General features: G+C 54.7%; 1 protein-coding gene across 1 annotated transcript in view; it reads left to right on the forward strand.

Moving 5' to 3' along the window:
- The first annotated feature begins 1,058 nt into the window (after window positions 1–1,058).
- Window positions 1,059–11,755, forward strand: part of CSNK1E (casein kinase 1, epsilon) — a 20,329-nt gene continuing 9,632 nt past the window's right edge. The window contains exons 1-2 of the mRNA XM_006890124.1: window positions 1,059–1,134; window positions 11,497–11,607. Coding sequence (XP_006890186.1) covers window positions 1,059–1,134; window positions 11,497–11,607 — 187 coding nt within the window. The remainder of the gene's footprint in view (window positions 1,135–11,496; window positions 11,608–11,755) is intronic.

Here is an 11,755-nt window from a genome sequence, read left to right on the forward strand (position 1 = left end):
CAGGGCCAGGGCCTGAGCACTGGCCCCTCCTGGGCCAGCCTGGCTTTGGGGAAGGCCTCTGGCTGGCTCAGTTGCTTTTCTAGCTTCCTGTTTTGCTGCGGGGCTCTGGTGGGTGGCCATCAGGAACCCTGTCTGGGACCTAGGTGACACTCTGCCCCTAACTTGTAGTGTGGTCGTATGGGGCAGGTGTGACCTCTGAGCTACAGTGCCCTGTCATCTTGATGGGCCTTCCTTCTGTAAACTCCTGAAGTCTTAGGGATCCCCTTGCACTCTTTTTTTCCCTAGTCTTCTGTTTCCTGTTCACTCACCAGTAGACATCTCCCCACCCCCACCCCAACTAGGGTCAAAGCTCCTGCTTGCCAACCCAGAGAAGAGATCACCCAGCTGGGGTCCCAGAAAAGAGGGAAGCTTTACCAGGCAGAATCTGCCCCTCACTGAGACTCTCCCTCCTGGTCTTGATGGAAGCCAGCAGCCCTTCCAAAGATGAGGGTGTGGGGGGCCGCCCACCCCCCCACCTTGAGGGCCTTGGTGCCATGATGGGGAAGGAGAGGGGATTGGAAGCGAATATTCTGGGGAGCACTTCTGCTTGCTCCCTCACCGGGGCTGAACCCACTCTCCTGAATGCCAGGCCTAGCCTCTGGGCTTATGGGGTCCTTGGGAGAGCCAGCCCAGGCTATGGGGGAGTCTTAGCAGGATAGGCCTGGGCTAGACAATGGGGAGCTCAGTTTTCTTAGTGGCCCAAAGGGATGTTTGGCCGTTTCCTTCTGGACCTCGTACCCTATCCCAGCTTTATTTTTAACTCAGCCTCAGCTATCCTTCACCTGATCCCTGCTGAGCGTCCTGTGGGCCTGAGGCTCCCGACGCTAGGACCCCTGGGGTACAGCAAGACCACATCTCTTACTGGATGGAAAGTGGAAATGAGAATGTCAGTCTTCCTTGTGGCCTCGCCCAGCCTCTGGCGGGGTAGAATGGGGCCTAGTGTGCGGGGCACCCTTTCCTAAGCCCTTCACCCCATTTCTCTGACTCCATTGTCGTCTTCTGTCTGCAGCCATTGAACCATGGAGCTCCGTGTGGGAAATAAGTACCGTCTGGGTCGCAAGATCGGCAGCGGTTCCTTCGGAGATATCTACTTGGGTAAGTCAGGCGGGCCAGGGCGGGGCTGAAGGCCTGGGACAGCCCTGAGGACAGGGAGGAGGAGCACTGAACTTTTGAGATCTGAATTGGGACCTGGCCTTGGGGTACCAGCAACAATTTTAGGCAGCGTGTCCCCAGGCCATCTCCCTTGGGGAAGGAAGCAGAGGTAGGGACTAGGCTGGCCAGGGGTTCCTCTCACAGCAGGAGTGAGGGCTCCCGCTTCGGGGCTTGCTGCAGGCTTGACGGCGGCAGAGAGTATTTTTAGATCTGCCTCATAGCTGCAGTGGACCTGGGTCTCCCACAGGGCGTGGGAAAGCCTGTGGGTTAGAGTCCTTTGACTCCTGCCTGCTGGGAGAAGGATGCTACTGCTTGCTCTCCACACCCCATCCCCCCCCCCAGCCCTCTTCCCTGGGGTCTCACATCCCACACCCAAAACCTGAGCCCTGGCCAGGCTTTCGGATGACATAGTTTTCTCCACTCCTGGCATCTGCACTCCTTAGGGGGGTATCTCTCTCTCCGGATGTGCTTCCTGTTGAAAGTCTGAGTTGTCATTTCTAAAAACATGAGCCTTGATGTTGTCATTTTTTAAAACTTTGCTGACACTTCGTCTCTCTCCTCTGCCTGGGAGAAGTGAGGTTTGTGTCTTCAGACCACGTTCCCAGGCGAAACTTCTGACAAAACCAGCAGCCCACGGCGCCTCTTTTGCAGTTGTAGATCTGGGTAGCACAGAAGGTTAAGCATTTAAGTATTGGTTGAAAGGTTAGTGGTTCATATCCACCCAGAGGTTCTTCAGACTACACTCTGCTTCCAAAGGACCCTGCCTTGAAAACCCTGCACACATAGGGCTCAGTGTGAGGTATGTTTCTGAGGGGCCTTAATTAATCCCCCTCAAAAATATTAAGGGGGAATGGAAGGAGGGGTGTGTGCCCTCAGCACTTCCTGGCCCAAGTGTGGACAGGGCCCTTTCCAAGTGAGGATCCCTACACCCCCTTCGGTGGTGCTGGGTTGTCCCATCTCACTCAGCAGGAAAAGAAGGGGTAGCAAAGTCAAGGTGATGGTCCAAGGTCATGTTACCCAAAACTAGCAAAGCCAGGTTTGTACTCCAAGGCCTGCACACAAGCTAGATTGTGGAGACAGCAACCAAAGAGAGGGTTCAGTGGAGATGTCTGTCAGTGGAGCTGTCCAAGTGACACAGCCAGGCCTAGACATGTTTCCTGGGGGCTGCTCTCTGCTGTGGTGTCCCCATCTGCAAAGTTGGTGTGTTGGTGGAGTGTGACTGTCGCAGTGGAAATGACCAGTGTACCAGTATGCGTGTGTCCAGTTCACTGCTGCACGGTTCACAGCGTGCCCTCTGACCCGAACACCCCGGAGCTCAGAGCACAGGGACCCGGGTGCTGCTGGGCTTGGTTCCAGCCTCCTCACCCCACGGTCCCTTGCTCACTGGATATGACTAAGACATGAGGACATGGGGCCTGCAGAGGTGCGGGAGCAGACCTGCTTCCTGGCGGAGAAAGCTGACACTGGGGGCAGGTGTGAGTTCAGGTCACGGGGTTTAGTCCTCATTTGCCTCGTGTCCTTGGAGATGATGCTTCCTCACCCTGGGCCTCAGTATGGCCATCTGTGAAATGGGAGGACCCATCTCCTTGGTGTTATTATCAGCTTCTGTTGAGTTGTCTCGGACACATTGTATATAACTAGTGGGAAACATTGCCTGGCCCTGTACCATCTCACCTCTCCTGACTCTTGTGACATGGGGAATTTGGGGTGACTATAAAAACTCTTGTTTTTGAGATGCTTGCTCGAGTTCTGTACTGAAGCCTCAGGGCACAGAGGCGCAGACACACGCTGGTCTCAGATGGCACCCAGTCCAGGCGCCTGTCGTGGTGAAGGGAATCTGAGCCCCAGCGAGGGACAGGGCAGCCCAAGGTCACTCAGAGTCCATGTCCCTGTTCCGGGTGCTGGGCCCTCCCCAGGGGCAGGACTTCCTGTTTATCCTCTGAGTCTTCTGTTGTTGTTGTTGCTGCTGTTAGTTGCCATTGAGTCGCAGTTCATTTTCCAGTTCATCATGACCCGACCCTGTGTGACGTCCAGCACATCCTCAAAATGAGATTCAGAGTTGCTGCTCTCTGCATGGCCTTTGGGGCTGGTTCAGCCTCGGTTTGGGTGTTGGTGTTGCTTCTGGCTTGCAGTAGGCCCTGGCGCTTGACCTCTGCCAGCCGTGCTCCCCCGGCAATAAAACAGGGGCAGTGATGCCAGAAGGACCCGAAGGGCAGATTTCACTGAGCCTACTGCTTGTGAGGCCCCTGGCCCAGGGCTACTGCTCCTGGGTGACCGTCCCCTGAGCCCACGGACTTAGGTGACAGCGGTCCTGGATTCTCTTGGGTCTAAGTGTTGGGAGGAGGGCCACAGTTCTTTGATGGTGAGGGCTGAACTTTGCCCTGGTCCCATCCCTCCACATTTCTCGGTAGACTGAGGCCAGAGATGCTTGCTGGTGTCGGGATGGTGTGGTCCTCAGACCTGCAGCAGGTCCCAGGGCTGCCCCCTCCCTGGCCGGCTGGTCAGGCTGGCTTTCTTTGTTCAAAGCACCGGGCACATTCTTGTCCCCAGTGTCCAGGCCAGGGCTCAACACCAGATGGCCTCTGTGGGTGGGGCTGGGCATGGCCCCCAGGCCCTGCTTTCCAGGACCACCCAAAGGTGGCACTGGGTGCAAGGCCTGAGGTTCCCCCAGGCCCTGCTCATTCACTCACCGCCTCCCTTGGCATTTTAAGGAGATAGCAGGAGTGTGGGACCAGTTTGAGGTGCCTTGAGTTGACTGCATGGGGTCCAGAAACAGTGAGTGACTGCGCCCTACTCTGCCTCTAGAGTCTCTGGTTCTTAGCTCTAAAGAAGTGGGGTAACTGCTTCTCTAATGCACGGTTGGGGCTGGGTCTGTCTGAAGAATGTGCCAGGCTTTCCCTCCATAGGGGCTGAAGAGGGGAGCTGTGCTGGCCTAGGAGTGAGGATCTGCCCTACAATCCCAAAGACACGCGGTTCAAATCCACCAGCTGCTCCATGGGAGAAGGATGGGCAGTCTCCTCCCTTGTGATTAACTGCCTCTGTAGACCTGCCCGACGGTCAGCTCTGGGTCACTTCCAACTTGACGGCCCACAGCAGCCGCAGCAGGGGCTGAAGTTACGGTGTTTGGTTTGGAGCCAGGCCCCGGATTGTGTCCATGTGTCTGTAGGAGGGGGTCATGAGGGAGCCCCTCTTGGACGTGGGTCACTTCTCCTCCCACCCAGAAATTCCCGTGGCCCCCCTGCTCCCCTCGAATGACGGGCCCCCATACCAGGTCACCTGTCTCACTGGGGGCCACTTTCTGTTTCGGCACCCTGGGATTTGGTGCCCAGCTGTGCTGCACCCTCCAAAGCTGGGATCCGTGCCCTGCCTTGGTTTCCCCTCAGCAGTTCCTCCCTGCACCTTTTGTCGGAGTCAGAGTTCCTTTTGTTACTTCCCCAGCACAGGGTGGTCTCAGCCCCGGGGCTCAGTATGGGCCTGTTGGTTAAATGAATGAAAGAGGAGGGAAACCTAGATAGAGGGAAAGAACCAGGCACTAAGTTTCATGTCCTGGCTCTGCTCCGTGCCCCGTCCCCCGCAAACTGTGTGACCACAGGCAGATTACCTGACTTCTCTGAATATCAGCTCCGAGGTGGTAGTTGTCACGTGCTCTCAAGTACAGCTCGTAGCAAGCCCTGCTCGATCCTGTGCCGTCCTCATCATCTCTGACACACTTGAGCCCATTGCTGCAGTCACTGTCGATCCATTTCATTGAGGGTCGTCTTCGCTGACCTTTCCATACATAATGTCCCTTTCCGAGGAGTAGCCTCTCCTAGCAACGTGCCCAAAGTATGTGAGACGAAGCGTCACCATCCTGGCTTTAGAAGTAAAACTATTGAAATGAGATCAGAGCAGGGGATTCAGAGGTCTTAGGGAGCCCGGTGGTGGGCGATGGCTGCTGGAAAGAGAGGCCCATTCATTGCAGGACGCAGTTCTGAGCGTGGAGGTATTTTGAAGGTAGGGTGGGGACTGGTTGGTCGCATGGACCCTGTCTCTGGAGCATTGTGTTGGATCACGTGCCCTTTGGAGTTCAGTTTCCACATGTGACACAAGATACAATCTCTCTTTCAAAAGACGGAGTGAGGTTCAGAGATACGAGTGAGGTTCAGAGATATAGAGGCTTCCACCTTCCCCCTCGCCAGCCCAGGGCAGGGTGACCTGTCCAGTGCCTCTCCTTGCACATGTCAGCTGACTCACCAGGCTGAAGTCCCTGGGTCTGTGACCCCACCCTGGGCAGGACCACCAGCACTTCTCACCTGGACAGACAGTGGCAGCTTCCTCCTGGTCATCCTCCCCACAGAGGCTCCAAACAACAGGCTCTGGTATGTGTGTGTGGGGGGACTCAGTTTTGCCCTGCAGGGGACATCTGACAATATCTGAAGACACACTGAAGGCGCCTAGTGGCATGGTGCACAGGGTATCAGGTTGTTGACTGACAGGTTGGCAGCTCGGATCCACCACCTGCTCCATGCAAGACCAACCCCTCCCTGGTTCCCTCTGGTGAAGATTTGCAGCCTTGGAATCAAGTAGAGGGTCGGAACCTGGTGGAGAGGTGGTGTGAGTTGACGTCAGCCCATTTGCACCGAGTTTAGTTTGGCTGGTTGAAGACGTGACTATAAGTGGGTGCTGTCAGCATCTTGTAGGACGAAGCCAGGGGTGCTGCTAAACCTCCTCAGTGCACAACATAGCCTGGCACAGCTGGAGGCTCTGGCCCCAAATGTGAGCAACCCCATAATCACACACCTGCCTGGAGCCTGGAGCCTGAAGCCCAGCATCTTAGCTCGGCATTCAAGGCCTCTGGGACTTGCCCTGCCTACCCCGCCTCTTGGCCTCTTGCCTTGGATGACCCAAGCTCCATCTGTACCAGACCACTCAGGGTTTACTCGGTCCCTCCCCTCCCTCCATCATGAGACCCAGGCCGGTCAGCACAGTCCAAGGCCCAGTCCATGCAGCCCTCCCTCTGGGGCTGCCCTTGTCCACCCTACACTCCACTCCCACAGGCCTGGCTCGTGGTGGCTCAGTACCGCCTGGTAAAGCCCCTGACAGCTCATCTTAAGCAGAAGCTGGCATATCCTCATCAGACCTAATAATGTTTGTTGTGTTCTGGCTGTGAGGCTGGCAAACGTCTAACCCCACCTGCACCTCAGAACAACCTAGGTGCTGTCACAGCGGGAGCCTGTGGGTGGTATAGCCAGTTAACTGTTGGCAGTTTGAGTCCACGCAGCAGTGTCTCGGGTGAAAAATCTGGGAACCTATTATGGGAAGAAAAATCAGCTAGTGAAAACCCTGCAGAGTTCCCCCGGGGGGGTCACCACAAGCAGTTGGCCCAACGGGAGATGGTGGTCGTACTATCACAGAGCCATAAAGGGACTAGGTCCCCCAGCGAGCAGGGGGCAGTCAGGACTCGGGCCCAGGCAGCGTGGCTCTAAGGCCCACGTGTTCTGACCCACTGTGCCCCCCTTTCTCCCATGCCAGCAGGACATGTTACCGCCGGTCAGCTCTCAGGAGCCCCAGCTCATGTGATGGCCTCCCTGTCGCAGGGCAGCATGTGTGGTGTCCGCGGGGTGGGCCAGCACCTTACAGCTTGCAGAGCACTTTCTCACCCTTGTTTACCAGGTGGAGCGAGTTGTTGTTGTTTTGTTTTTATGTGTAAGTTTATGTGCTTCAAATATGAGAGCACAAAGCCAGGCCAAGTGAAAGAAGCCAGAAGACCCTGTGTGACCCATTTGTGTGAAGTGACCGCTCAGACAAGTCCATGGAGATGAAAGAGGTGGCCCAGGGCTGGGAGGGGTGACGGGAAACGGGATGTCCCCCACAAGGGGGGACAGTGGTTGGGCCGTGATGGAAGTGTTGGCAGGTGCGGCCTGGACGTTGACGGTTGCACAAGCGTGTGGACGTCCAGAAAGTCACCACCCTGTCCCTTTAAATGTGTGGGCTGTGTGGTGTGTGGAGAGTATCTCCATGCAGCTGGTGGCAGGGATGCTCCAGGGCCAGGTGATGTTTTCGTGCTGTTGGACAAAAAGTCACCGTGAGTCAGAGATGACCCCTCAGCCCCGAACAACCACAGAACTGGTGAGGAGAAGCCGGGGCCCCTCCCAGGCCTCTGTCTGCCTGGTGCTCCAGCTGTGCGGTGCTTTTCATAAACCTGTTCCACGTTGGGAATACAGAGGTAGATAGAAGCCAATGTAGGTAGAGGCTGTGTCCCCCTCTCCTTCCCGCAGCCCCCCCAACTGAAACAGAGGAGAATAGATCCTGTTCTGCAGTTTGCTTTTTCACTTCCTGTGTCTCGACATCTTCCCCCTTCTGTAGAGAGCGCTTCCTCATTCTTTTTCTTTGTATTCTGTTTTGTGGACAGCCCTTTATTTGTTTAACCAATCCCTGCTGATGGCATTTGGGTTGTTTCCAGGCGTTTCTTCTTGCAGACAACAGCTCTACCCCATTTCACTCTGCCCCATGCACAGAGACAGGGTAAAAGCCAGAAGAGCTGGGGGGTCAGAGTGGTAATGCCAGGATCACCTTCCAGTCAGGAGAGTAAACTCCAGAAGAGCTGGGGGGTCAGAGTGGTAATGGTGAAGTGCCCTCAGGTATGGATGGTATCATTTACTGTGGTTTACATTTCCTCCGTCTGGGATGGGTGCCCCACAGCCATGATGGCAAAGTATGGCATCATATTTTGGGATGTTTGCCCATCTGATAGGTGAGAAATACTCTTTCAGTATAATTCTAATCTCATTTTATCTAACCGAACACTTGAACATCTTCTCACATAAGTAGCACATAGGATCACTGTAAAAGTTGGAATTGACAACACCAGTTTTGTTGTTTTGGGGGGTCTTTGGTCATTTATGTTAATAATTTTTTTATTTGGCGTAGGTCTTGTCAAGTCCTTTACCTTATTTTCCTGTTGTGTCTGGTTTTTTCCTTACTGATTTATGTTGCTCTGGTGGACTAGTCGGTAAGGATTTGGGCTGCCAGTCCCAAGGCATGCAGATCAAATCTCCTAGCTGCTCTGAGGTTAGGCAGTTTCTTGTGTGATTTACAGCCTCTGAGAACTCACTGGAGGGTCGGCTGTGAGTCAAGTGTGACTCAGCGGTGACGAGTTGGAGTGATGTTGTCCTCAGATGCTGTGGGGTTGGCTGCAGCTCGCAGCGACCCACGTACAGCAGAGCAGAAGCCGGCCTGGTCCTGTGCTGGCCTCCTGCAGTGCTTTTGAACCCCTGTTGCAGTCTCTGTTTCAGCCCATCTCTTTGAGGGTCTTCGCTGATCCCCTGCTGTTCCCAGCATGCTCTTTTCCAGGCCTGGCCCTCCTGATGACATGGCCAAAGTATGTGAGATGAAGTCCCGTCCCCCTTGTTTCTAAGGAGCTCTCTGGCCGCACTTCTAGGACAGATCTGTTTGTTCATGACCGTCCATGGCTCGTTCAGTACCCATCACATCTGCACAATTCAAAGCCGTTTTTTCATCTTCCCTATTCACAGCCACCCCTTGTAGTAGCAGCAGCGATCTTGCCTTGTAGTCTGCGGTGCGAATTGCAGCTGTTTTTCTCATGCATTTGTTTCTAGAGTTTGTCTTGTGGAAGGAACTTTAGAAGGGGCATCTTTTTGCTTTCAGCTTTGAAGTCCGGGAGAAAAAGCCTCACAGACCCCGGGGTTATAGGTAGGCTCTCGCTTCTTTTCTTCTAATATTCCATTGACTTTGTTCTTTGCCATCAAGTGGATAGAAGAGAGCAGAATTAAGATCCGGGCATGGCTTAAGGCATCCTGGTTCCTCGAACTCTAGCTGAAGGTGGAGGACACAGTCACCCTGGAGGCCTCTGAGTGTCCCTCCTCGGTCTGTTCCCTGACTTTCTCTCATGGAGGTAACCACTAGCTGACTTTTTCCCTCCAATTTCTTGCCAAAATACCCATTGCCATCAAGTTAGTTCCAGGTCATTGTGACGCTGGAGGACTGAACAGAACTGCTGGTAGATCCAGGCTGGGGCGGCGGCGAGCCTGGTCGTCTCTGTGGAGACAGACTGCCACGTCTCCCCGCCTGGGTTCCCATCAGCATCCAGACATTTAACCACTGTGCCACCAGGGCTCCTTGTGAAGCCCTCTTCTCGTGTCATCTGGGGCCCACTGTGTGCTGCCTGTCACATGTAGGTCTGCAGTGGGTCAGAGCCCGCCCGACAGCACCATCGAGGACTGCAGCCTGTTGTTTGGAGTCCTGGGCAATGCAAACCATTCGTTGTTGGACCGTCAGCTAAAAGGTCCGAGGTTCAGGACCACGCTGACATATTTTGCAAGAAAGCCCGGCAGTGTGCTTCTGAGAACTCGGTCATTGAAAGCTCTGCTCAGGTTTACCGACGTCAGCCGTCAGATCAGCCCCACAGCCACTGGCTTGTAGACGTTGTTTACTGTGTGGTTCTTTGGTGTTAAGATGCTGAGGATGTACTCTGCTCCCAGCTCCTGCTCCTCAGTGGTAATCAAATGCCTCTCACCTTGTTTATCCTGTAAGATAAAGGCGATGCGGGCCACATCCCTGTCCATTGATCAGGCCGGGACCTCAGTGAGCCTGTTGCATGCCACTCGGGCCCTCTCACCACTCACTGGCCAATCACATCATCCCACAGCTAGCTGCCAAATCACGCCCTTACGTAACTGCCGTTCATCGGCAGATCCTGATGCACTTCAGTCCAAGTGCGTGGTGCCTCCCACCCTTTTTCTTTAAACACATTGATACGTTTTCCTGATGCCCAGTGTGAAATGCAGTGTGGTTTCCAGATGGGAGCTAGTTGTTCCAAGGCCATTTATAGACTAGTCTCTTCCTTCCCCCCAGGCGCAGGTTTTATCAGTCCCTAAATCCTTCAGGTGACTGCCTCTGGACTTCCTGTACCGGCTTTATCGGTCCCTAAATCCTTCCTGTGCTGTTGGGTCCCAAGGAGAGACTCCCTGTCTCAGCCTGCGCCCCCTCCCAGCATATCTGTTATCCCAGCTGGGGAAATGGAGGCAAGGAGGGAGGAATAGTCTGACTCCAGGTTCCTTTGTGAATTCTTGAGCCAGGGTGTGGGCGCAGGCCAAGAGCTGGGTTTTGTGTAAAGGTATTTCCTTAATTCAGGCCTCCAGACTGACTACAGGCAACAAGAGGAGATAGAGATGCAGGCAGGTCCCTCCCCACCTAGCCTGAGGGTTAACTCTCTCCAGCCCACCTCCTACAAGCTGTGTGACCTTGGGCTTTAAACTTTCCCTGCCTGTCTGGGCAATTTGTGAATTAAGGCAGGGGAAAGGGAGGTGCCTTTCTCAGGATCACTTCTGTGTGGGCTGAATGGGCAAGTTATTGGGTCTACTAGACGTCATGGTGGCGGTGATTAGGTACCGGAGAGGCGGAACTGACCCTGCAGCGAGCTTTCAGAGGCAGGACATCTTATGAGAGAGCTCACCAGACCTGAAAATCCACTGAAGGGTCAGCTCTGAGTCAGTTCCGACTCAGTGCTACCTATATAACAAGAAGTTGTCCTGGAGGGGGCTCTGGTGGCTTAGTGGTTTGAATCCATTGGAGAAAAATGGGCAGTCTCCTCCATGCAATTAACAGGCCCTCAGAACTGCTGGAGGGTCCAGTTCCGACTCAGCGTTACATGGCAACCACAGTTGTCATGGATGTGATGTCAGTGTGTATCCTAAGGGCACCTGTGTTTGCTGACTTTTCCGTGCCTGATTTCTCAGTGGTCCACCAGGCCTCTCCCCCAGGGTGCCTCTGGGTGGGACTGACCCTGTCATCTTTAGGTTAACAGTCAAAACCCCAAAACCAAACCCATCACCAGCGAGTTGATTCGTTATGACCCCATCAGACAGAGTAGAGCTGCCCTGAAGGGTTTTCAAGCCTGAAATCATTGGTAGATGGCAGTATTTTTCTTCCACAGAGCAGCTAGTAGGTTTGAACCGTCAATCTTTTGTTTATCAGCCAAGTGCAGCAGAGCATGTTAATTGCTGCGCCCAGGGACTCTTGTTAGACCCTGTCCTGTGGCTCAGGGGAGTCCTGGGTATACAGCACCCTGTCTCCACTGTGTCCCTGGCCAACCCCACACTCTTCTCCCACATTCACACTCGTCTGAGGTGTCTCCCCTCCTTCCTTTTGCACTACTGCTGCTCCCGGACCCCCACCTCAACCAGCCCGCTGCCGTAATTTCCCCCTAGACAGGCGCTGGGTCAGCCCAGGCCTGTTGTCCAGCAGACCTAGAAACACTGGGGAGCTTGGCTAGCCCTGGTCTCTCACCTTTTCCCTCACCGGCAGGTGCCAACATTGCGTCAGGTGAAGAAGTGGCCATCAAGCTCGAATGTGTGAAGACGAAGCACCCCCAGCTACACATCGAGAGCAAGTTCTACAAGATGATGCAGGGGGGAGGTGAGGCTTGCTGGGGGCCTGGGGGATTGCAGAGGGGAGGGGATGGAGGGCTGTGCAGGGGAGGAGGCTAGATGACTTCAGGGGAGAGGGAGCTAGAGTACTGTGAGGTGGGGGAGCTGGAGGACGTGAGGTGGGGGAGCTGGAGGAC

The sequence above is a fragment of the Elephantulus edwardii genome, unplaced genomic scaffold (genome assembly GCF_000299155.1).
Source record: "Elephantulus edwardii isolate Elephantulus edwardi_28Jun2011 unplaced genomic scaffold, EleEdw1.0 scaffold00086, whole genome shotgun sequence".
NCBI classification, from domain to species: Eukaryota; Metazoa; Chordata; class Mammalia; order Macroscelidea; family Macroscelididae; genus Elephantulus; species Elephantulus edwardii.